This window comes from Pelodiscus sinensis, chromosome 4 (genome assembly GCF_052426305.1).
Source record: "Pelodiscus sinensis isolate ZL-2025 chromosome 4, ASM5242630v1, whole genome shotgun sequence".
In the NCBI taxonomy this organism is placed as follows: Eukaryota; Metazoa; Chordata; order Testudines; family Trionychidae; genus Pelodiscus; species Pelodiscus sinensis.
In genome coordinates this window covers 114250712-114276728 of record NC_143055.1, presented here as the reverse complement: position 1 = coordinate 114276728, position 26017 = coordinate 114250712, and the positions used below count along the sequence as shown (strand labels likewise).

The following is a 26017-nucleotide window of genomic DNA, read 5'->3' as shown; positions in this document are numbered from 1 at the left end:
AAAAGTTGCTGGTAGGAAAGCTATGTGGCCCAGTGTCTGGAGCATAAGACTGGGCATCAGGAAGTAGAAAGCAGTTTCTACTTTTGGACCTACCACAGACTCCCTCAGTGACTTACAGACAAACACCTAGCTTTTGCCTTACTTCTCCCACCCATAAAAATGGGGCTAACATCTAGCCTAACCACAATGTTGCTTGTGGATTCAGACATATCCATGGAAGTACCATTCATTCATTGCTGTGTACATGTGCTAAATATTATATTCTAGTGCATTTTTGTGGCTACTTGCAAAAGCCAACAGATGAGAAGTAAAAGTAGAAAAAGTTTTTTTTAAGTGCAAACTCTGTTTTAAAGTGAAGGAGTCAAACTTACATATTCCTGTGTGAAGTCTATTAGGTTTTGCAAATCAATGTCATCTCTGTATGCTCTGATGTTATTGTTTATAAAGAAATACAGCTGGTCTTTGATCCAGTCTTTGAAAACAAATGCCAGAACACCAGCAGTAAGCTCCAGGAAGAAAATAATTCCCAGGAACACAGAAAACTATGGAAAAGAAAGACAAAAAAAGTTACAAGAAAAGGACTATTCTGCCTCTGTGCCTAAATACTTATTTTTCAAGGCTTACAATTAATCAGAATGTGAATGACCTGAAAACTGAATGTTTTGTCAGTTTCAGCAGGCTTATTAACACATGCTAAATGTATTCCTACGCACAGGAAAAATGACTATTTTTAAAACGTTATTCATAACCAATGCAGGATTGAACAGTTCTGTCTGCACAGAGCTGCACATTTCAGCTGAGATTTTCAAAAAGGACCCAAGGCAGAATGTAAACAGGGATCCCTGAAGCCCTTCCCTAATATCAACATTAAATACATAGTTAGATACCTAAATTTTCAAAGGCGCAATGGCACCACTGAAAATCAGTTCACTTATTTGGTTGCCAAAAATTAGGTGCAGAAATCAATTTAATGGCACCCGTGTCTAAAGTTTGGTCTAAGGAAGTATATCAAGCAAATATTGGCAACAGCAGAAATGAATTAATGGAAAAATTTCAAAGGAATGTCTGTAGAATTACTCATTATAGCCACATTAAAACCAAGTAAGTTCCTTACAATTGATGCAAACACAATGAACACTCAAGGCATTACTAATGACATGTCATTTTCTCTAAACATCACTGGTGAGTCTATGTGGAGTTTAAAAAAATCCCACATGATCCAAATTAAGGATGTTAAGTAACAGTTAATTTACTAATCGAGCAGTCAATGGAATTTCCATCGACTACTCCGGGGTGGCCAACTTGTTTCAGATGAAGAGCCAAAATAGTAGTGGATACAACGTATAGAACCGAGGAAAAAAAAAAACAACAAAAAACCTAGTCACCGTCCTTTTGAGAGCAGAGCAGGCACTGCCCTTTGAACTCGGCACAGGATGCTGCAACTCCAGCTCTTGTCTCTTTCAAACAGAAATACACTGCCCCTTGCAGAACCGTGAGTGTGGGAGCCACAATTTTTTCTTTGAAGAGCCGCATGTGGCTCACGAGCCGCGGGTTGGTCGATAGGCACTTCCACTGTCCTTGAAAATGTACAAGAGCCCCAGCAGGAGGAGGAAAGGAGAAACGTGGAACTCCGTGTGCAGATTTGGAACTGAGTAGTAGACTGTTCGATAAGCATTTGCTTATCGGACAGTCGACTAGTCCTTAACATCCCTAATCCAAATGCAATACGACACTCTCTGTTCTGCAGCCATGCCTTTGAGTAATTTTTTAAAATATATTCGTTGTTCATTCTGATGCATTTTCACTGCTGCTGCTAGATAGGAAGCTATTTTTGGTTTGGCAGGTGCGTTAATTTTACAGGGAGTCAGAAAAGCAAATGAAGGAAGAAGCATGAAAGTTACTTTCATTTTCTAGCAACATAAAAGTATATCAGAAATTGCTCAGCTTAGAGCAGTTTTGAGAATAGTATGAAAGAATCACCTCCTTCTTCTACACAGCATTTTCATCCAGGGAGCCAAACCGGTCACTAGAAAGTAGTTGTTACATGTACATATAAAGGCTTCCTGTTAATTGATAGATTAGATGACAGCTTGCCAGGAGCCAAAAGGATGAATAGGGATTTGTGTAAAACAGGCTAGCCTGCAGCCACACATCTTTCACCTGAATATGTGCCCCATCTTTGAAGTGCCCTTCCCAAAACACAGACAAATCAGGAAGCTCAGCTCAAGATTCTGCATTGATGCTGGGACCTGCCTGCAGCTCCTTTCATAACTGACAGTCCAAGTCAAGGTTCGAGGAGACTAAGAGTGGTGCCGCCATTAAGCAGTTCAAGCTGTGCTCAATCAGTGTGGGCTGTACAGAGCCAAGGTCCCAGGACATCATCAGATAACCCCTATGACGGAGACCCCTCCCCCCATGCTTTATGAAATGGACTAATGGACATGAATATACAGAACTCAAAGGTGGTTTGAGCGAATTATTTCATGTAACCCATCGATCTTCATGTCATGAGCTGCTGGTTCTGTTTATCTTACTCTGTTGTATGTATCATTTGTGTGTATAAAATTAGACACAGGGAGTGGGGAATAATTTGTGAGTTTCCAATGTGTGAATGGGAGACATGGAGAGTGTCACCTGCAACTTCTAGATGAGCCACTGTTAAACAATCTTTTGTCCTTAAGTCTGAGCAGTGATTGGTAGGGAGGGGCCTCAATTCCTTAACAAAAGGAATAGGAAAGCAGAGGCCTAGGTCTTTCAGTTGGGCTGCACCTGAAGGAAGGGGCCAGGGACCCCAGGGTGTGGAAGAAAGCAGCTGGAAGGGGCAGCTGGAAAAGAGGTTTTAGGGTGAGTTTGATTAAGTTTGTACTAAGGTTTCAATGTAGAATTAGCCAAGCGGTTTTGTTTCTTTTGATTTGTAACCTACTTTGCTCTGCTTGTCTTCACTTATTACTACTTAAATCCTGCTGCTTCCACTTAATAAACCATTTTTATTTTCTATCAAACCCAGTGTAAATAATTGTTACTGGGGAGGAGGATGCAACCAGCGTGCACATTCCCCCTTTCATTATTAAAGGGGGCTTACCTAATTCTTTGGGGTCTGATCCCATCTGGGGAGTGCTCTCTCAGGAGGCTGAGCCCTAAACTGCACTCTGCTTGGACCTGAAGTGGTTCAGTGTCTGTACTGCTTCTCGGTGGGGGCAGGGACCTCAGCTCGGGGCCTTGGCTAGGAGAGACCAGCAGAGCTGGCCCAGCAGGACCTGTCGGTGGGGAGCCCCAGAGAGTGGGAAGGCAAGTGGCACTGGCCATGGCAGCATCCCCGAGGTGTCGTCTGTGACCGCACACCGTCACAATCCCCATCTTGGGGGACGCAATATTGTCTCTTCTGCACCACAGGACTGCAGTTTGACACCAACAACGGCAAAGGCCACATTTGGTACAGTATTCACATCCCCCATATGTTATACAAGCAGCTCATTAGGGGCTTTCAAAGCTCAATACGTACACTATTCAAGTAGGATCTCTCCTCTAGAAAGAGAAAGGCCAAGACCCATTAGGTTAGATCCTTATAAAAGGCATGTGCTCTGCACTATGGCTCTTAACAGGATTGCATCATTCAAGTTAAAATCCAAAAAACATAAGCAACCTGAATTTCAATTCTTTAATACCTTCATTGTTTCAAGACAGGGAAAAACTGACTTAGGAGAGAAATACAACACATTTGTGTCAAATATCTGCAGAGGCGTTTCAAGAGACTGACAAGTTAAGCACCAACACAGGACATGGTTTTACTTTTGTAACGGATGAATCCAGAAATGGCAACAACTACTTACAAACTTGAGAAGGAAGGTATTTTCTCGCAAAGCTCCAATGCATCCTGCAAACCCCAAAATGAACATGACTCCTCCTACCACAAGGAAGAGCCAAACTGGATCAAAACCTCCCAGGTCAGTTATGGAAGAGATATTGGACAGCACTCCCTGAGAAAAAAAAACAATGCCAAGAAATAACAGATGTGTCTGGACTAGCGTGCAAAGAGTCCACTTTTGTTTTTCCTTTAAAATACAGAGAGCAGCAGCAAATGAATATTCTTCAGCACTTGTGTTTTATATTTTTGGCTAACAAATATGTTCTTACATAAACACAACAATTATAAATGTTATGGTCTGAAAAGCAGTCATTCCAGATGACATCAATACACACACTAGTTAAGTATTTTGATAGCAGGCACCTTAACAATGAAATATGGTTTAAACCATCTTACAGCCCTGTTCTTGAACAGCCTGAAATAAGCTCAAGAGATAGTTAGTGGTACAGTATTTAAAAGTACATTTTGCTTTAAACAGCGGGGCAATGACTGGACTGTATTACTCTATTTCAAATTGCTTAAAAAGACTGGAAGGACCATCTCATAGAACTGTCAATATCTCTCTTCTACCTACAGATGTCTGCCTGTTTCGGGGTTTTATACAGTGCCTGTCACCATAGTATTCAAGCACTTCTGTGGATTTAATGGATTATTTATTGGGGTAAATAGAGCAAAACTATGAAAAGCGTAGGGATGACTAGCACTGTCTTCACCGTATCCTTAGTTGCAGGTGCGGTATTTTGGATTTTGTAAGAGTTTAGAGCAGAGAACAAAGAATCAATGAGTACTGTGTTCTCATCCTGGCTCTTCAACTGATTTGCTGTGTGACCTTGCACCACTCACTCAGTATTCTCAATTTACATAATCTCTCTCACGGGGGAGGCAAACATTTATAAAGTGCTTTAACATTCTTGTATTTAATAAATATGAAGCATCCTTTCAGCAACATGAGCAACAATTGTCTACTCTAGTCTTTTTATTTTTGGCCAGTCAAGTCCGTACTACTGATATCTTAGAAGTGAAAAGAAAAGGATGTAGCTACCCCGTCCCTTGACAATTCCATTGTATTTTTATTCTGCACATGCATGGTTCATGTGTTTGTATAGTATTTGCCAGAAACCTATTCATTTTTGCAAAAGTCACATTTTAATATTCTTCCCCTCTTACAAGGGGTTTGTTCCAGGAATATGTTGTAGTCCCACAGGAGATTGAATAGAATATGTTCCCTGGCTGATCTTCAACTCAGCTGTTTGCAGCTCCTGGGAATCAGAGGTGGGTCCCTGGCTGGGCTAGGGCTTGGGCTCCAAGCACAGTGGTTCTTTCAATTAGCTCTGGGATGTCCTTTCTATGGGGCTCCCCAAGTACTCCAAACAGCGATCGGGGGGTAGGGGACAGAGATGTTCACGGAAGGGCGTCGGCCAGCTGCACAGTGTGCACAGTTTAAAGCCTGGGAATCAGGGCCAAGTTCCAAGGCCAAGTTCCAGCTGGGACCAACTTTATTACTCTAACACTTAACTTAGTGATCTAAGCAAGCATCTCTCAAGTAAATACAAATGAGACAGAGCAATGGACTGTAAAAAACTGATAACTCTTGCGATGCAAGGCAAGGGGCTCCAACCATCCATCACAGGCAATAAGGAGGAGCTGAGCGGGTGTAGGTTGGAGGTGCTTAATATACTGACTCATGATCTCAGCACTCAAGGGGGCGCCACAAAACTAAGTGATTGGGCAACAAAATGGAAAATAAAATTTAACGTTGATAAATGTAAAGTAATGCACATTGGAAAAAAATAATCCCAACTACACATACAACATGATGGGGACTAATTTAGCTACTCAAGAGAGAGATCATGGAGTCACACTGGATAGTTCTGTGAAAACATCCATGCAGTGTGCAGTGTGCAGTAAAAAAATACAAACAGAATATTAGGAATCATTAATAAAGGGATAGAGAACAAGACACAGACTATCTTATCACATCTATAAAAAACATGGTATGCCCACAACTTGAATATCGCGTACAGATGTGGTCACCTCATCTCAAAAAAGATATACTTTCATTGGAAAAGGTTTAGAAAAGGGCAACAAAAATGATTAGGGGTTTGGAACAGGTCCCGTAGGAAGAGAGATTAACAAGACTGGGACTTTTCATCTTAGAAAAGAGGCGACTAAGAGGGGATATGATAGAGGTCTAAAAAAATCATGAGTGGTGTGGAAAAAGTGAATAAGGAAAAGTTGTTCACTTGTTCCCATAACCCAGGAAGTAGGGGGTCACCAAATGTAATGAATAGGTAGCAAGTTAAAAACCAGCAAAGGAATTTTTTCTTCACAGAGCACATCGTCGGCCTTGTGGAACTCCTTGTCATAGGAGGCTGTGAAGACCAGGACTTTAACTGGGCTCAAGAAAGAACTAGATAAATTCATGGAGGTTAGATCCATCAACAGCCAGGATGGGTAGTAATGGTGTCATTAGCCTCTGCCAGAGTCTGGGAATGGGTGACGAGAGAGGGATTGCTTGATGATTCCCTGTTCTGTTCGCTCCCCGGGACTTCTGGCACAGGCCATTGTCAGAAGACAGGATACTGAGCTAAATGGACCTTTGGTCTGATCCAGTATGGCCGTTCTTATGTCTTTGTATCACATTATTTTAAAACTCTTTGTAATGTAATTATTAAGCAGTCTAGTTATTGAATGCTTTTTCTAGGTTATTAATTGATTGTAGTTGATACAATCATAATATTTGGTCAGTCATTTTGCTGTGGGAATAACATATTTCTTTTTAAAAAAAGTAAATGAAATAATGAATTTAATCTTGTCTGTCTCTTTAGGTAATATGGATCACTACTTTGGCTCCTGAATCACTGAAGTCTGAGTATCACTGAATTAGGGTAAGTGGTGGTGGAGGTGGTCAGAGAAAAAGAAAAAGATTCAAATACAAAATCATCTGGAGTATATTCTCCTTTGCAAACTGTGGGCATGAGCAAGAATCTCTGGCTAACACATATTTGGATGGTGATGAGAAATGAAAATATTTTCAATTGCTATTTAATGAGAAAAATCTGTCTATTTTGATAGGCATAAATCATAAGAAATTTCAAGTTACTGTGCATTTGATAAGTGTAGAAGAGGGAACCGTAATTAAACCAGAAAATGTGGGTGGGGAGTATTCACACAATTCAAGATTTCATAATTTTTGTTAGCTTCATGTTGGAAACACAAAAACAACAGCAACAGCAGCAGCAGCATTTTGCTAGTTACTTGGAACTGGAGGGGGAAAATAAGGGGAATGACTGTTCTTGTTTTCTTGTCATGAAGGAGGGAATTTCATAAAATAAACCAACAGCACAAACAGACAAAAAGAAATGAGATTTTTAAAAATCCATTAAAGTGTTATAAAACAAGGTAGGACAATAGAAGTATTTGGACAGTTCCCTTTTAGGCACCAAAATCTAAATGATAAGTCACATAATTGAAATTATTAAAACCACCATCACCCTAGTATAAAATCCACAAATGTTCAAGAGCAAAGAACGTGCTTTGCATTTTGTCCAATTTGCATGCAATCCCGGGAATATGCACTAGATTCAAATTTCTAAACAAGTATTCAAACAAGCACTTTCTGGAAGTGGGTGCATGCAATCTTATGGCACAATTAGTACATCTTTCCTTCCTGATCTTTTATCCTCACTAGGATAAAGCAAGAGAAGGAAAGATCTTCACTCAAAAATTGCTGAGAGAAAAATTCAGCAGTAAAATTGGGGGTGATGGGGTTGAAGAGAGGTGAACTTAGTCTTTACAGATTATCTCGCTCTTTCAGGTTCACCGCCTCCTTGATTCGCAGATCTCTCTTTCAAATTCATGCTTTAGGATGCTAATTTTTCCACTTTCTCTTTAACTCTCATTGAGTGGCTCTCAGACCAGTTTCACTGTCTGACAACGGTATTCTATTGCTCCCCCAATGCTGCAAGGAAGGTATTGAGACATAGCAAATTATTTTCTTTAAAATAAAGACTCCTTTAGAAACAACTGGGGGCTAAGGAAAGGATGTAAAACCACAATGTATTCCTCATACCACACAGGGGCCATCACTAGAAGAACTATCCTATATTCCTGACACCTGGCAGTAAATGTGCATTATTTCATTATCGCCCATCTTGGCCAGTGCAAATCTCATACAGCTTCTGGTACACTGTCTGGTGCTATATTTTTCACCATTCTGAAAAGGCTTTGAGATGTGGCAAGTTTAACTAGAGAAATGAATCAACTGTGTGGAAAGAAACTGGGAAGAAAATCAAATGGCCGCAGAGGGAGGTTGGATCTACATCCTCAAAATCATAATATACAGCAGCACAGTGATTTCTTAAGTGACTACTGTGCGAATTCAGTATATAACTTTACATATGACATTCAGAATCAGTGCAGACTGTAAACTTTCTCACTACTGCACCTAGAACAACAGGGTCTCAGCCCAAGCTGGGGCCCCTGCATGATAAAGTGAACATAATAAACAGTCTTTCTAAAGCACAAAGGTAGATAAAGTGATATCTTTTATTGGATCAACTTCTGCATAAAAGATATCGCCTCATTTCTTTCTGATATCCTAGGACCAACATGGCTACAACACACCACAAACAATTTCTAAAACACCACATTTCCCCGAGCATAACATCCTAATGCCTGCTGAAGTTAAGCGGTTTCCTGTGTAAGTCTTCAATGAAAGAATCTGGTCCTAAGACATTTGTATGTATTGATGTATGTAAACAAGCCGGTCATATAGCTAAGACAGTTCAAACTGGAAGGTGACTCCTCCTGGTTGGCTTTTTTTATTTTGTTTTTTTTTTTAAAAGCATGATACAAACTCAGTTCTTCAAATCTATTGAATGTTCTTAAGTGACATCATGCTATCAAGTTTCTGCATCTCAAGTAAAACATTCGCTGCAATTTCTGGATATTAATATTTTTTAACTAGCTACATTTCCCTATGAGCAGACTGATCCATTCTCACGAGTGGTCTATGTTAAAGACCTAATGAACTGTCACTGACAGAATGACCCTTTTGCTTTAGGACTGTAGGCTAAGGACATAATTATTATAATGGAAAATTCATTTTTGTTACTTACGGACATGTTAGAACTTTTTTTTTTTTTTTTTTTTTTTTAAAGAAAGCTTAACTGGGAAGCCATTTCAAAATAAAGCAAGTGCTAATAATTTATGCCCCAAGCCTGCAAAGACAACAGCACATACTTTACTTTATTCATAGTAGCTCAATTTAATTCAATTAGAATATTCACTGTGGGCAAAGCTAAGCAGGTGATTACATCTCTGCAGGATCAGGGCCTTATCACAATATAGATCTTCAGAATGTTCTTGAGTGCCTGTTCAAAGCCATTTAAAATTAAATCCTGTTTTATTATTTTATATAGTTATTATTTTTATTATTCAGCAGGAAAATACATGGAACAATTAGAAGGTGCCAACTGACTGAACCACTTCTAAGACAGGTAAATTTATTCTGAATTTTTAGTGCAAAAGCTGAGTCAGAGACTGGGTTTCCAATGTATTATTTCCAATGTGTTTTTCAGCTACACCTATGAGTATAGTAATGATCACAATATCAATACTTAACACTAACATGGTGGTTCTCTTCTTCAATGCATTTTACATTTTTCATTCTCACAAAGTTCTTCTTGTCATAGGTAATTAATTATCATCAACAACAACATTAAGAAGAAAGGGAAGTTTTTTTGTCCTTTACCTTGTTGGGGAACCAATATTCTGACACACATTGATTTGTTTTATGCCTTCTACAAATTGAACCTATCTGGTCTGGCACTCCCAAGACCTGACCAGTGCCAAACCAGAGAATTTGGGATCTCCTGCGCTCTTAGAAGACATTTAGAGGTAAATTAGAACTAAATAACTTCACAGAACACTGAGAGCCAGGACTGGTGGCTGTTAAATTTATGGGACTGTGAGAAACTTGCCCACACCCATGGTAAGTGGATATCTGGCTAACTAAACTCATGCTGGATTGCAGATGCTGCTGGACCAGAGAGGTTCAACCTACTGAAGCCTTTTCTTCCTACTTTCTATCCCCAAGCAGCCTCCCAAATTTGGGCCCAATCCTGCAAATGTGAATCTGTGTCAGAATAGAAATTGCAGCATCACTCACACAATAAAGGACATTGTCATGTGCTTTCTAATATTTTTAAGGTAACTGAAGGAACATCATCGCTCAGTCTTGTGCTTGTTTTTTGTAAGTGTAAAAAACAAATCTATGCCACAGCTACCAGCAGGGATGTAAAATCCCGTTTAATTAGTTAACCAGTTAAATGTTAAGTTTAACCAGTTAACCTCATAAACAGGCTCATTCAAGGGATGCCACTCCGTGGTGAGTGCTGCTCTGATTAGGCTGGAGAGTCCCCTGTCCACGGCAGGCCACGTGGCGGCCAGGAAACTGCTCCAGCTCAAACCAGTTAACTGTAACTGGTAAGCTACGGGTGTGCCAGTAGTTATGTAAATTCACAGGCAAAGCAGAAAAAACTCCCCTTCCTTTGGTTTGACCCCCTTTATGAGAAGACACAATTGTGCCAACATTGCCTACCCTTAAAAGCTTTATGCTGTACAGATGGAACCTCCCTAATCTGGATTTCTCTAGTCTGGCAACACCTCTGGTCTGGTACCCACTGGAAAAAAAATGGTGGGCGAGGGCTAGGAGCGTTGTAGGATCGTGGTAGAGCTGGGCAGCAGGAGCTGGTGGCTGGCAGCAGAGCCCTGGCGCCCCTGGGAAGTCCCAGCCACTGATCCGGCAGAGGAGAGCCCCTAGCTCCTGGAGAGAGGAAGGGCCAGTGCCCCAGGGGGCAATAGCCAGGAGCGGAGGGAGAGGCATTGATCTCCCTTGATCCAGCAAATTTTCTGGTTTGGGATCAGTCAGGTCCCAAGGGCGCCAGGCTAGGAAGGTTCAATTCATGCTTTCAATGTATGCTCTGCAGTGGCTATTCTGTGAGCATTTGTCAGTTGGGCTTTCTTGCGAACAGAGTCGGAAAGTTGCCAAGGTTGGTTGGTTGGTAGGTAGGTAGATACTGTACTGAGTTTGTTATAATCAACTTACTTTTTCATTCCATGCCCACAATCCAATTCCAAGAAACGCTATGCCCAGAAACTGAAAGAAACAAGAGAAAACTGGAGTAAGAACTGTGAATTTCCTGTTACAAATATTTTTCACATACTGATTGCCCCTTCATCTTCACCCCTCTGACTGGGAACTACTGTACCTCTAACCGTGTTAAGATTAGATGCGGACAGCTCAGGAAAAATACAACAGATCCTCCTACAATTCCGTAAGTAAAATTAGAGAATGAAAGGCTACTTTCTCTGCACAGCAAACAGCCAGAGAACAGCAGGAGAAGGGGGGAAGAATTCTAAAGCAGCACAGCCCACATAATGCTTTCCCACACAGACATCATAGATGCAATAAATGTGAGCTCCTCAATCACTCCACAAGTCAACTCAGAGAACTATCTACCAAGCCTCGCATAAGCCGAGATCTGTGGCAGGGCAACACAACATTGCATCATTATCTTGCCAGCCCACTGTGCAGAGCAACTTCCCTTGCAATACACAATAAGAAAAATTAGGCACTAAATAAGAAAGCACTAAATAAGAAAGCACTAAATTCCATATTAATTACCATATATAATTATGTTGTACACATTATGGCCTCTTAAACCTAAATCAAGGAGTACATTTTAGACCAGAATTGCCATCAGAAAAAACTACAAGAGATAATCCAAAAATTAACCTAAAACAAACAATGTTATAGCTTTCTATTTATTAGGTACTTTTATATTTCATAACCAACAAGCTACCATCAGTAGGCTACACAGCCAATAATAGATCACCATAACTTCGCATATCTCAGAATTGCACAGCACAGCACATTTTAAAATTATAACTCTCCCTTCTTCTGCATTCAGAGAATATTAAAACAGTAACTAAATGAATAAATACATGAATAAACAGGAGTAAGTGAACTGCATTACCAAATCTATGCACTTGTCTCTTTCCTCAAGCAGAACATGCAGGGCTGATCTATACTTGTGGTTTTGACTCAAGGAGTTCTGCAAAAATCAGCCCTCCAGTTTTGCTTTACATGATTAAACATCTCTGAAGTTCCGGGTTTGTATAGTGTAGTCGATTAACTGATAAGCAAAAGTTTATAGGTTAATGCTATAGACTACACACATTTCTTCTCCCTGCCTCCGCCCCGCGCCCCCCCCCCCCCCCAGACCCCCAGTACATTTTTTAGCAGGCTGGCCAGTAGCCAGTCCTGGCTCATGCTGGGTCTGGGACATACTGTTACTGTGGCTCTACATTTAAAGCGTATTAAGAGCCGGGCAGGCAAACAGCCCAGCTCAGTTCCAATACAGAGGCAACAGCATGGAGGAGCAGAGGGCTCTGTGGGAGTGAGGCACACTGGCTGCTGGCCCCGCCCCCAGGGACTACAGAATAGTCAACTAACCGATAAGCATTTGTGAGGTTACTCAACTATTCAATTAACCGATAGTTAGCATCCCTAGTCTGTATGAACACCAGCACAAAATCTACTGAAACAGATGAGGTTTTGTAAAGTATGCATCTAAAACCACAAACTGGTCCAACTTAATGGAAACTGAGGCTGATAAATGTTGAGTGAATATTTAATATTCTTTACATCATAATCAATATGACTTCAAGATACAATTGACTATCTAATGCAGTGGTTCCCAACCATTTTTATACCATGGACTCAGCAAGCCCATTCAAAACTGGTAGACCGGTAACATTATATTTGCATATGCATTATGCAAATAATGAATATGCAAATATGAATGCAATGTTGCGTGTCCAACTAGCCCCAACCCAGCCCCTTGCTCCCCATTGCCTAACACCCTTTGACCCCCACCCCTACTCCCCATTCCCTTTGACTCTAACCTCTGACTCCTACAGCCCATGCCAACATCCTCATGGCCCTGTGACCCTAACACTCTCTCACCCAACACCCCTTTTCCTTTTGACCCCACCCCACTCTCTCACTTCCCAGAGTGAAGCTGTCCCCTCTAGGGAGAATGGCCATTACTGCCACATGGGCAGGGGGCAGGCATTGGCAGTGCATGTGCTCTCCCCATCCCCTCCAAGCGCGTCTCAGGCCCCCATGGGTAGTGGCAAGGGGGGAGCAGGGAGCCCCAGCTGGGCCGCCATCTTACCTGGGCAGAAAGGGGAGGAAGAAGGGAGGCACCTCCTGCTCCACCTCCTCCTGCCGCTGCCTGAGCCCCAGAGCTGCTGCCGGGCAAAATCAGCATGGCTGCCGGAGCTGAGCCACCATGATCGGCTGGCTTCAGCCCCCATGGCCCAGCAGCTAGCGGTTCGCAGACCGGCACTGGTCCATGGTCTGGCCGTTGGGAACCACTGACCTAAGGAACTCCTAGTTCCATGTCTCATCTTCCACACTGTGAATGCCCATAAAATTAACAAATGCTGTGTTACTTTGCAATTGTGTAACAAAAAGTTGAGGTTTTAATATGAACACACACACACACACACACACACACACACAAAATAAGAGCTAATAAGGAATGAGTAAAAGAACTACTTAAATATAAGTAGGGGCAATGAACTGCCATCACTACAATAAACATCTCCTCTCTGCCAATAGGCAAAGGCAGTTTCACTCATGCGCTATGGTTTCCAGACACATTACTAGTTCAGTTGAAGTGTGCGTTTGGCTGATATGGCCCAGCGATATATGTGTAGCAGTTTCTTTGGTCATCCAGGAGACTCCAGTACCTAACCAACATGGACACACCAGGACCATTAATAGGTAAGTTTTGATCCTATGTCCTAGGGAAAAATCCAACTATCCTACTATAATTACAGCACAACACTGGCACTGGCTTCATTCGGTTATAATTCTCCAACCACGACTGATCACACCCAGCAGCCAAAGAATGTGAAAGCACAAAGCAAGCTCTTCTAGTATTGGGGAATCTCTCTTAGCAAAATGGTTTTTCATACAGCTCCCCTACATGTTGGCTACTAAACTCTGCTTTTATTTACAAAAGTAACACTTCTCCTGTGCAATGGCTGGAGGAATGCCAATGTAAGGAGATCCTTGTAAACATGGGTGAGGCCCCAAAGGGACAAAATCAAAAGAAACACACACAGCTACCTCTCAACAGAAGAAAGAAAGGGAAGGCTACAACAAAAAACAGAACAAGTAAAATCCCCAAGGATCAACTAATTACAGGAGCCAAAGAATGTAAAAACAGAGCTGGTCAAGTTAAAATGAGGGAACTAGGGATGTAAAGGGTTAACATCTGCCCTACCAGGGTAACCAGGTTAACCGGCGGCCAAGCCAAGCTGGAGCAGCCCACCACCTGCACCTGCCTTGCTGGGCCCACCACACCACTCCAGCTCAAATGGGCCCAATGCACTACAAGCAGGGGGATGGGCCAAGGCAGCCCCTGCCCATGGGATCCTGATTAAACATAATATTTAACCAGTTAACTTTTTTAAACAGGTTTGTACAACCTTAGAGGGACTCCGAGATGCCTCTCAGAGGATTTCTCTGAGAAAGCATTTGAACATTCAGGGGATGCTGGTGGATGTGTGATCTAATGGAAGAAAGGAAATAGGATTTCTTTGTGACATGTCACCACCACTGATCCACCTCCTTAACTCAAGGAACTAGACTGAGGCAGCGTGAAGACTGGAGTCCTCTCTTTCTCCAGACAAGTGACAACATTACAGCAAGCTCTCGCCACACCTTGTCTGACAGGGGTCACTCTAGCTAGGGTTGCCAGGTGTCCGGCGTTAAACCGGACAGCTCAGTATTTGCACCATCTGTCTGATAAATACATTTGCAATTGTGTAACAAAAAGAAAATACCGGACTTACAAAATGCTTTTCCCGGCTCAGCCCCAATGGAAATGAGGCGGGGGAACTGGCAGGGGAGTGGGCCAGAGGTGTAGCGAGATGGGAGTGGGAGGGGGGGGAGTTGCCCCTGGGCGCCACGCTAGGGGGGTGCCAGACTGGGCTGGGGGGGGGGGAGTGCGGGGCTCTGTGCTCAGCTGGGCTGCAGGAGGAGGGAGGTGCCAGGAATCCCCAGGGCTGGACTCAAGGGAAGGGAAGGAGGGAGGGAGGGAAGGAGGGGCAGGGAATCAGCGCTGGGCTCAGCAGATCTGCGCAATTTGGGGGGAGGTGCAGGGAAACGGAGCTCTGCTGGGCTGCAGGAATGAGGAGGAGTGGAGCGCAGAGCTGAGCTTGGCTGCCGGAGGAAGGAGGTGCCGGGAACCCGGGGCTGGACTCAAGGGGAGGGAGGAGCGCTGGGCTCAGCAGGTCTGAGGGGTTTGGGGGGAGGTGCAGGGAAACAGGACTCAGCTGTGGTGTGGGGGAGATATGCAGGGAACCAGTGCGGGGCTCAACTGGGTTGAGGGAGATGGCTGGGTTATGGGGATGGGCAGCTCAGCTGGGTTGCAGGGAAGGGAGGTGCAAAGAAGCCTAGTGGGGAGGGGGCGGCACCAGGAGCCCTGAAATGACCTCCCCTGGTCCAAAAAAAATTCCTCATCTGGGACCAGTCAGGTCCAGAAGGTGCCAGAGCAGGGAGGTCCAACTCCTACCGAAGGTCCCTTTCCTGCACCCTCCTTCCTAGCCAGACACCCTACCTCCAATCTGCTCCTGCTCCCTCCCCCTGACCAGACACCCTACATCCAGCCTGCTTCTGCACTCTACCTCCCTCCCAGACCTCGCAATGTTGCTCTCTTCTGTCCCCCACCTTCCTCCCAGATCCTGCACTCCATTCCTATCCCGCACATTGGCAGCCCTTTCACACACACTGAACCCCCTCGCCTATGGAAAGCCCTGAACCTCAGTGCTCCCTGTCCCTTCCCCTCGCCCCTTGAGGCTGGAATGCCACAGAAGTGAGGTGTCTACATTGGGGGCCACCTAAGTGAGGGTTGGGGTTTTCGGAGGAGTTTTTTTGTTTCTCACTTCTGTGGTCCCTATCTGATTTTTCTGTGGGTCAGTGGCCCCAATCCAAAAAAGGTTGCCTACCCCTACCATAAGTAAAGAAAATATTGAAACCTTTTGTATTGGACAAATTAATATTTTACTTTATTTAAAATGAAGTCTGATAAATTAACATGAGAAAGTTAAAATATTTAATGTGTTTAATAATTGAAATTAAATCATTCTCCCCAGCTGCAACACTAGCAAAATGGCTTCAGCATAATTGTGTAATTAAAGGTGAGTTTTCATTAGCAACTGGCAGTCTGTGGAAAGGTTTCCATTGAGACACATGGTCCACGGGCCAAAAAGCTTGAGAACCAGTGCAACAGAGGCACCCCTGCTGCTCCACAAGAGCCCACAGAGAGATCAGGTCTGTTACCCCTGTGGTGAAATCACCATGTTGCTCCAGTGCGGATGATGGACAGACTCTTCCTCATCCAAACAGTCTATTTCAACAGCACGGTAAGATGCCACATGAAAACACTTGGGCGGTGTCTACACTGCAGGGTTTTTTCGAAAAAAGTAGCCTTTTTTCGAAAAAACTCCACCTGCGTGTAGACTACAGTCGCGTTCTTTCTAAATTAAATCGAAAGAAAGCGGCTTTTCTTTCAACGGCGGTACTCCTCATTTCACGAGGAAGAATGCCTTTTTTCGAAAGTGCTTTTTCGAAAAAAGGAGTTCTTGAATGCAAACAGGGCTTTTTCGAAAGAGAGCATCCAGATTGCCTGGGTGCTCTCTTTCCAAAAAGCGGCTTGCTTTTTTGAAAGTACTGCTTGCAGTCTAGACGCTCTTTTTCGAAAGAGGTTTGCAGTCTAGACATAGTCTTGGTGTGTCCACAGAGAGGCAGGATGTTTTGTCTCTCTCCAGAGTTGTCGTGACTTGTATCTCTGGGTGAACAAGACCTTTTGTGAGCTCTGTGAAGAGATGAGATGTTTTTACTTCCAGCTTCAAGTGATTTGTTCTTCTAGGGTGCACGTTTCTGTGACCTGAATGGAGTTAGCTGTGCCAATGCATTTCTGTGTTATTCTGACACAAAGTGAAACCTGTGCTGAAGACCCCACATTCAGTGAGAGAAAGCACTGCTGTCAGAAAAAGTAAATTCAAAGTCTCTCCAATTTTCTTCAAAGATCACCTCTACCAGGCAATGGAGCTTTTCCTGATTGGTCCCTTATATGTTTGAAGGATGACTAAATGTTATCTGGCTCTTTTTGGGTCATATCAAAAGATTGTTTTGGGCTCAATTCTAGCTTATAATTTAAATTGTATCAGGCCCTTTGTAAGCAGGTTGGGAAGCGGTTTCATTTGGCAATTATTATTCGGTATTATTTACAGAATATACACATTGCCATCATGCCACATACATTTCTCAGTACTTTTACATTGACCTCCGTGGGCACACTTGTAAGGAGTGATGGGGAGACAATGAAGTTCTTTAAAAAAATATGTTGCAATGGTAGAAAAAATAGTGTGCGTCTGAAAACTGTAGGTACTGAGGGTGCTTATAATTTTTTTTAAAGGGTACTTTATTTTAACAAAAGGTTGAGAACCACTGCTCTAAACTATTCCTTTTGACCTCTCTGTTTCCTTTCTCCTTTGACAAGTTGGGCAGGTAGCAGTTTTGGTAAAAAATATACCCGACATGTGCATGCAGTGCCTGCTGCACCTCAGCTGGTGCTGGATAATCAGGGCCTAAATTCTAAAGGAGTTGGCATTACTGAGGTGATCGATACCCCCATGCTTTGTTGTGGATTTTCCAAAGAAAATGCTGGTGTTTTCTATAGGTCACCCACATCTAGTCCTAGCAGAGACTTGGGATTAACATGGCTTTCTCAACTAAAAGTCTTATACGCGTTCAGACGTTGTGATTGTGAATACTGGCGAGGCAGTCTGCCAAAGGCAAGGCTGGCCTTGAATCTTGATATCTATGGCTTCAGTTGAATGGCTTGTGTGAAATTTGGAAGAGCAGCTCAGAGAGACCTCTCTCCTTTACTTAAGGATAGAATCTCATGGCAGCCTGAAGGAAAAAGTCCTCGTGGCAGACTGAAAGCCTTGCTTGCAGTGTATCCTCAGCCTTAGGCTACCTATTGCTTCAAGCTCCTTCAAGAAACTGAGGGCGATTCTCGTGTTGTGTGTTAGTTTTATTTAAATGTTTTTTCTGAGTGCTATTTTAACAGGCAAATTAATCTCTTACATTCATTGACATAGCAAAGGACGTGGGGGCCTAATTGCCCCTCTGCTCCCCCTATCATACCTCGGCTTGCTTGCTTCTCCGCTTCTCCTCTGCCCACCACCACCTATTGAAGCGTCCTTCCTGACTCTGCGCCCCCAGCCTCACTCTCCTCCCTCTTCAACAGCGGGATAGTGCCTGCCCCAAACTGGAGGGGGTGGGGGAAGACACGGTACAAGTTCCCTCCCCCTCCTCCCAGGGTCGGGCTCAGCTGTGCACCAGGCCCAGGCCCTGTCACATGGTGGCGGGCAGGGATGCGCGCGCAAATTTTGTTTTTGCCCTCGGGCACATAACACCCTCACAATGCCTCTGGAGCGGGCCACACCAACAAAAATTTTCCAGGTGTTTTTTTTTGGGGTGGGGGGGGGGGAAGTCCGGTATTTTTGCTGAAACCACCTGGCAACCCTAATACTAGCAGCATTTCAGACTACGCACCTCAGACCTGATTCTCAACTAATGTACGTCGTCAGTGTGGCTCCACCAAAGTCCATGGCGATATGTCAGTGCACACCAGATGAGGAGCTGCTACTTAAGCACTTTTTAGTCTTTAGCCTCTCTGCTGAGATTACCAACAATGATTCCAATTAGTGTCATGGATGGTAAATGTATTTTCCAATATTAGAGACCTATCTACTGGTCAAATTCAAAGCCAGTTTGAATTGGGTTAGTTAGAAATGAATAAACTAGAGACAAAAGTCTCTAAATACCAATTCCCTAATCCACCTAGTTCCTCTACTAAAAATTTTATTCTTCCTATGCCTCTGAATAGTAGGGGAAATTGGCCATGTACATGTCATACCACCATGAACCTGTGTCATTTGTGTATGTACACCTTCAAAATTGCTTTCAAGAAGTCAGCAAGTGCCAAGCTATAAGGCCAAACAAACCTGATTCTTTACTGCCATGAAGGAAAGATGGAGGCAGCAGCTGGGATTCCATTAAACATCTAGGGTTGCCAGGTGTCCGGTATTGACCTGGACAGTCCGGTATTTTCACCTCCTGTCCGGTAAAAAAAATTAAGAAAATACCCGACACCTAAAATGTTGGGTATTTTCTGATTTTTTTCCTCACCAGGGGCCAAAATACCCGACTGTCCAGGTCAATACCGGACATCTGGCAATCCTAAGCAACCGGGCCCAGGCCACCTGCTTTCCCCCCCCCCCCATACTTGGTTTTGCAGGGGAGCTGTCTGGTCCGAAGCAAGGAGAGAAGGCAGAGAAGATGGCCAACGTAGCGTCGCAAACAGCTGCCTCTCGGAAAGTCATACCTAGGGCATACTGAGCATCTGGAGTGCAACTGAGCATGCTCAGTAAGAGCTACCGTTGCCCTCACTCTGCTGCTACACCTGCATCTTGCTAAGAGAGGCAGAGCCCAGTCCCTGTTCTTAAAGGGGCCATTTCTTCATTTTTTTCCCCCTTCACTCTTGGGGTCTTTTTTTTTTTCTTTTGCTCACTCAACAACTCTGGTATCCCCCTCTCCTTCCCCCCCCCCCCCTGTGTTTTTTTTGGGGAGGGGCGGGGAATGTTCAGTATTTTTGGTTAAACCATTTTGGGCAACCCTATCAACATCCACTATAACATCTGTGTCAATTAGTAAATTACATGGTAGGAATTGATTTTGTGAGTTAACCAAAGAACACTGTTACCCAAAACACTACAAGGTTCAATGTTGAAAAGCCTATAAACAATCTATCCGGTAAACAGAATGGGCATAACATCTCCTTTCCTTGAGCTGCCTGCTTACTAAATGGTACTGCATACCTTAATTGCAATATAAGATATCGCTTGTTAAATTATTAAATCTACTGCTCACCTATATGCAACACTCCAGCATGCAGTGAGAGAGCACTTTTCAGACAAGTACTTTGAATACCTTTATGGCAGGAGAGAGCTACACCATTGCAAGGCAGCCAAGCAAAGCCTCTAATACAGAAAGAAAAACAAAGAGGAGTAGGGTGAGAAGCATATGCACATGTGCATGCTTTCCTCCTCTGGCTTTAAAAACCGAAGAGCTCTCTGCACAGCCAACTACATATGCAGTGGTTTGGGGCCATGCAGTGGAATTTGCTTGAATGGCAAACTGATTTTCTTTGTGGTTTCTCTGCAATAAACTGATACTTGTTCATAGATTTTTTTTTTTTGTCATTCAGTATATTTTCTCTTAAGATCTGTGTAAACAATTTAGTGCGCTAATGATTTTTCTTTCCAAAACCATGCCAAGAATATGCTAGATCTATCTTTCTGGAAAAATGGGAATAAAAATGGGAGGGGGGAAACCAAGGAGATTACCCAGCACTGACAGCAACAGATTTATAGAGTCTGAAGTTCACTTCTTACTTCTATGCATTTTAAAGAGACAAATTTAGTTACATGCCATAAGAATTTTTGCAAAACTAACTTAATATTAACTGAAACACTCAAAACTTAGCTATGTTTTCTGACAAGCACACACTGTCAAATACTTCGGACCCAAAATTTTACATACCAGTAAAGCTGAATCATTAGCAAATGCCCTCTAGATTATATCTGTATGTTTAATTTTACAAACCAGTATCTCTTGCCCTAACATTCTAGTGCTCTTGCCTATATATGTGCTTGACTTCAATTAAAGTCAAAGTCTACATTATGCCCTATGTTTGTGTACGTGGCTCTTGGAAAGCCTGATTTGCATGGGCACAAACAGTAAACAAAAAAAATTAAATAAGTACCTACGCGAGGATGGAGAGATCAATTCTTATCCAGGCAGAAAACCAGAGGAAAGTTACCCAACAGAATTTAAGTTACCTGACAATGCACTTTTAGATACTCAGCTCCCATTTCAAGCCCCAACAGAACACACTATATCAGACCTTAAAACTGTCTTGGCCCAAATGACAAGAGAACATTACCCCAAGAGTTCTGGAATTCAACAGGATCCATTAATCAGAGGAATAATCATCACACAAGTTCCAGTGCCCTGACAGGCAAGAGGGAAAGGCCCTGTCCTCCTTCTGGAAGAGAGGCTGATTAGACCATAACTAATTATCTGCTGTATGCACTCACCACCACCAAACACACACTACATATTATATCAGATTCCAAGTGTCACCTCCTCAGCTGTAAGCAGAGCTATGAACCATCTGGGATAATCAAATTTACCACAGTGGCTATAACTAACCCAGAAGAGCTGTCATCCATATGGATGTTGAAATTCCCCAAGACAAAACAAGCCATAGCCTCTCCAACAACGGGCTGCCAAGATCACTCAAGCAGCCTTGACAGGAAGCCTGGGGGAGGAACATGGCGCTTTGTAATCCACAAGGACCCTTCTTTCCCTGCCATTCCTCTGCCCCCTCCCACGCCCATCCCCTTAGCCTCCTCCTACCACCTGCATACTAGGGATCTTAGATACCATGTAATTGAATAGTCGTGTAACCGCATGAAATGTTAGCGGTTATACAACTATTCGACAGTCCCCGGGGCAGTCTATCAGAGGGAGCAGCGTGGGGTGGCAGGTGTGAGCTAGTCTGCAAGGGGAGCTAGTTTAAAAACCAGATCCCCACACAGACCAACTGCCTACTGCCCTGCACTGCTGCCTCTGATACAAAGGCAGCAGCATGGGGTGGCGGTAGCCCCCGTCTGTGTGGGATCCGAGCTCCCTGTGGACAGAGGCTGCTGCCATGGGATGTAGGGATGTAAAGGAGGAGTCGAGTTGAGTACTCAACTACTCGCTCCCCCCACTCTTGCTGCCTTTATATCAGAGGCAGCAGCTGGGGGAGAACAGGAACCAGTGATGGGTAGCTGGCTTGAAAGCCGGTTCCCCCCAGCACCATCTCCACGATGCCACCTCTCCCACCCCACTGCCTCTATCAGAGGCAGCAGCGGGGAGTGAGAGGGTAGGTGAGGCTGCCGTAAAGTAGCCTCTGCCCGCAGTGAGCAGCAGCCCCTGTTCACGGTGGCCCAGGCTGGCCGCAGACAGGGGTTGCTGCTGGAGCAACCTCTTCCCGCAGCCACCCTGCACCACTGCAAACAGCGGCTCCTGGACCCAGCACGAGCCAAGACAGAGCAGTCCCAGCTCGCATCAATCCAGGACCACTGCAACTCTGCCTTTCAAATACAGTAAGAGCCACCCAGACCTACCCCGCTGCAGCTCTGCCTTTCAAATGTAGTAAGAGCCACCCAGACCTACCCCACTGCAGCTCTGCCTTTCAAATGTAGTAAGAGCCACCCAGACCTACCCCGCTGCAGCTCTGCCTTTCAAATGTAGTAAGAGCCACCCAGACCTACCCCACTGCAGATCCGCCTTTCAAATGTAGTAAGAACCACCTGGCTTTCTTACTACACTTAAGAGGCAGAGCCACAGCAGTCCTGGAGCCAGCCCGAGCCGGGACTGCTCAGTCCTGGCTTGCGCCGGCTCCAGGATCTACCTGCACAGTGGCTCTGCAAAAGCACCTCCCCTTATCGACTAATCATGTAGTTGATACAAATTGTATCAACTGCACAATTAGCCAAAATACCCACTCCTTAACCTTAGTGGGGTGCGGAGCAGCCTCTGTCCGCAGGGAGCTCGGGCCTGCCACAGACAGAGGTTGCTTTGCAGCAGCCTCCCTTGTCCCTCCCTCCTCCTCCTCCCCCACCACCACCAGGTGGCTGCCTCTGATAGCAGCAGCACAGGCAGAGGGCAGGGAGACAACACTGGAGAGTTGGTGCTGGGGGGAACCGGCTTTTAAGCTGCCTTTCCCCAGCACCACCTACTGCATGCCCCCTGAATCTGCAGGTGGCAGCAAGGCAGGGGGGGCAGGCAGGTCCGCAGAGTTGGCACGTGTGGGAAGTGTGCTTAAAAGCCAGTTCCCTGGGTGTGTTGGATACAGAGGCAGCAGGGGAGGAGGGATGCATGTAGACAAGACTAACCGATAAGCCTAGGCTTATTAGTTAATTGTGTAGTTGTCCACACAGTGACATCCCTACTGCAAACCAGACAGACATATTCCCTTGAAAGCTTTAGGCATTTTCTACATCTAAGTCCGATGTAAAATCCATGCCCACTGCTGACTTTGAGGATGACTTAGTTCCTCAAATGCATTTTTAACTTTTCTCTAGTCCAGCAGTTTTCAAACATTTTTTCTCGTGACCCAGTTGCAGAAAATTATTGATGCCTGTGGTCCAATATGATTTGGCTAGAGTGTAGACTCCGGGGTGGGGCTGAGGGTGAGAGCTTTGGGAGTAGGAGGGGACTCCGCCTTTTGAGGAGTCAGGGCCCTGGCAGGAGGGACTTACCTTGAGTGGCTCCTACTCAGCTGTGTGGCGGGGATGCTAAGGAAGATTTCCTGCCTCTCCTGGCACCCCAGACCATGTTGTGCCCCGAAACAGCCAGTAGCAGGTTCCCAGCCACTGAGAGTGCGGAGCCAGTGCTCAGGGCAGTGACAGTGCGCAGATCCCTATGCTCTCATCCTCCTTGCCACACACACACCCCTTTAGGAGCCGGGCCTGTTGCCAGCTGCTTCTGGGGCGCAGCACAGTTTGTGGTGCCAGGACAGACAGGTAGCCTGCCTTAGTATCCCCACTGGTCATCTAATCACCCTGCAGTAATTAGACCCAATGGCTGACATTCCATGACTCAGTACTGAGTACAATAGTCGACATTCCATGACTCAGTAGTTTGAAAACTACTTCTCCAGTTTATATGGAGAAAGGAGCCTTCTCTGCATCAGTTCCTAGAACTTTAGCTGTAGATTTACTAAAGCCCTACTAGGTCTCTTCTCCTTCTGGGTCTCTCTCCTTGCCAAACCCAAGTTCCCTTAAATTCCTTACTTTTAGCAAGTGCTCTTTCACATAATCTTTCACTAACCATCTGGGCTTTAATCTTTTTTTTTTTTTTTTTTTTAAAGATTCCATCATTTTGTTCATTGTAAATTTATATTCATCAAGTTTACCATGGACCCTACCTGTTCTGCCACTCCTCCTTAGTTGTCAAATGTTTCTACTTCATCTGCAATAAACAAACTGGATGTTTTTTATTTCCTCTACTTCAACAGGAGAGAATCTACTATGGCATATAATCAGTGTGACAGGGCCACAACTGATGATGATTATCATAATCCATAACCACAAAGGTCCTGAGCTTCAAGGTATCCTCTCTCTCCTACTCCTTTTTTCTTTGTTTTTTGTTTTGTACCATATTATTTGCAATCTAAATCAGGGCCTAAGCAAGCATGCAATTCAGTGGCCAGGAAGCTCCGTTCCCAGGGTCTTAAGTACAAAACTGAGATGTGTTACAGGATTTCTTTTTCAGACTATTTTTTTCCTTACACTCTTAGAAACACAAAACACAACAGCACTGAGGTAATGCAGGAGAAGGAGAAACTGAAGCTGCTTGGGACCGCAGAATGAAATTGACCCGCCTACTTGCAGAGTCCAAACTGTGAGAAGTACAAACAGTGAATACTGATAAGTGAGAGAAAAACTAGATTTTTACAATTATTTCACTGTTAAGCTCAGCTGTTAATAACTCAGAGTAAGGATTTTTATATAAATTACTTTATTTTAACAATGAGCCTTCAAGTTCTGAAGGATATAACACCCTTTCCAGACATGAGCCAAGCAATAAATCACATAGGAAACAGTTAGTGAAAACTACACTGATCTTTTTATGTCTAAAACTATGCTAAAATCCTGTGTCCCTCATCTTCTGGGATGTGCTATTTGCTAGATAATGTCAAGGTAGAAACTGGAACTGTAGCTCAAGACCGTCAGATGTTTCTGCAGTGTGACCTGGATACAATTATTGAACACCGGACTGAATCAAAATCCTACATCCAAACACACTAAGAGGCAGAACCAAGACACCAACTACAAGGGCTATTAAACATGGAGTTTCAAATTCCAAAGCTAAATTTGAACTCTCCCAAAGTTCAGGATGTTTGGATTTGTCCCATTAAAAGATTGGTTCAAGTTATAAACTCTGATCTGAACCCAGATCTCAGGTTTTGGTTTGGGCCCCAACTCTAATAATGGCAGATTATGTTTAAGCATTCCAAATCAAACCAGAATATGAAATAACAACTGCTCAGAGTATAGTCTCCTCTGTGATTACTTGTATTAAAGAACCAAAAAATACATCTTAGTTACAACAAACTCTGCTGTTTTTTTTAAACTTAGTACAACTTTCTTATGCAAACTGTATAAAGTCCTTGTGGTTTATTTGAAACTTAAAAGGGATAAAGCTGCACAATGAGCACTCTAATGAAGCTTACAAATACATCACCGTGGTAGGGCAAAGAAAGGGGAAGAATCCCTCTTACAAGGAGAATCAAACAAAGAAGTCTGAAAGATAACACTATTAATAAAAATATCCATATTATTGCATTTGGAAATGGCAAAAATCTTTGAAAAGCTTTGGTAAATGCTTTATTGTATGCGCAAAACAATGTTTCTGTGTATATAATAAGTGCAAAAAGGTAAATATAAATTAATAGTTTAATAAGCAGTGTGTACATGCATATTTTGGTTCACATCCACAGAATTAAATTAGCTTAGGTCTACAGACTTTAATGCAATTTAAACCACTTGAGATCCTGGCCCTTTCACTGGAGCTGAATGGTAAAATAAGGTTAAATATTGTCTTATTTGCAACAAATGAACATTATCAGGATATGCAAAGACTTGATCCAAAGGAAACCCAACCCTTATTGTAGCTTGGAATATCACAACCCCCAGAGGATAGTAAAAGTTATGATTTGGACATTTGGACATTACCTGTCACGGCAGGTAACAATGGTACAAACTGCCTAGAGAAACTGTGGAATCCCTGTCATTAGAAGTTTTTAAGAACAGGTTCGACCTGTGGTGTCCAACATGCTAGCCACATGTGGCTATTTGGCTGGTTGAGTATGGCTAATTAGC

The 26017-nt window shown here is 43.6% G+C and overlaps 1 protein-coding gene across 4 annotated transcripts in view; it reads right to left on the bottom strand.

The window, feature by feature from the left end:
• The window catches only part of TSPAN5 (tetraspanin 5), a 127798-nt gene that overhangs the window by 10138 nt on the left and 91643 nt on the right, over positions 1–26017 (bottom strand). For all 4 annotated transcript variants that reach the window (XM_089778066.1, XM_025188235.3, XM_075929643.2 and 1 more), the window contains 3 exons: positions 10977–11027; positions 3831–3977; positions 372–542 (listed from right to left, as the gene is read on the bottom strand). In XM_089778066.1, coding sequence (XP_089634192.1) covers positions 372–542; positions 3831–3977; positions 10977–11027 — 369 coding nt within the window. The remainder of the gene's footprint in view (positions 1–371; positions 543–3830; positions 3978–10976; positions 11028–26017) is intronic.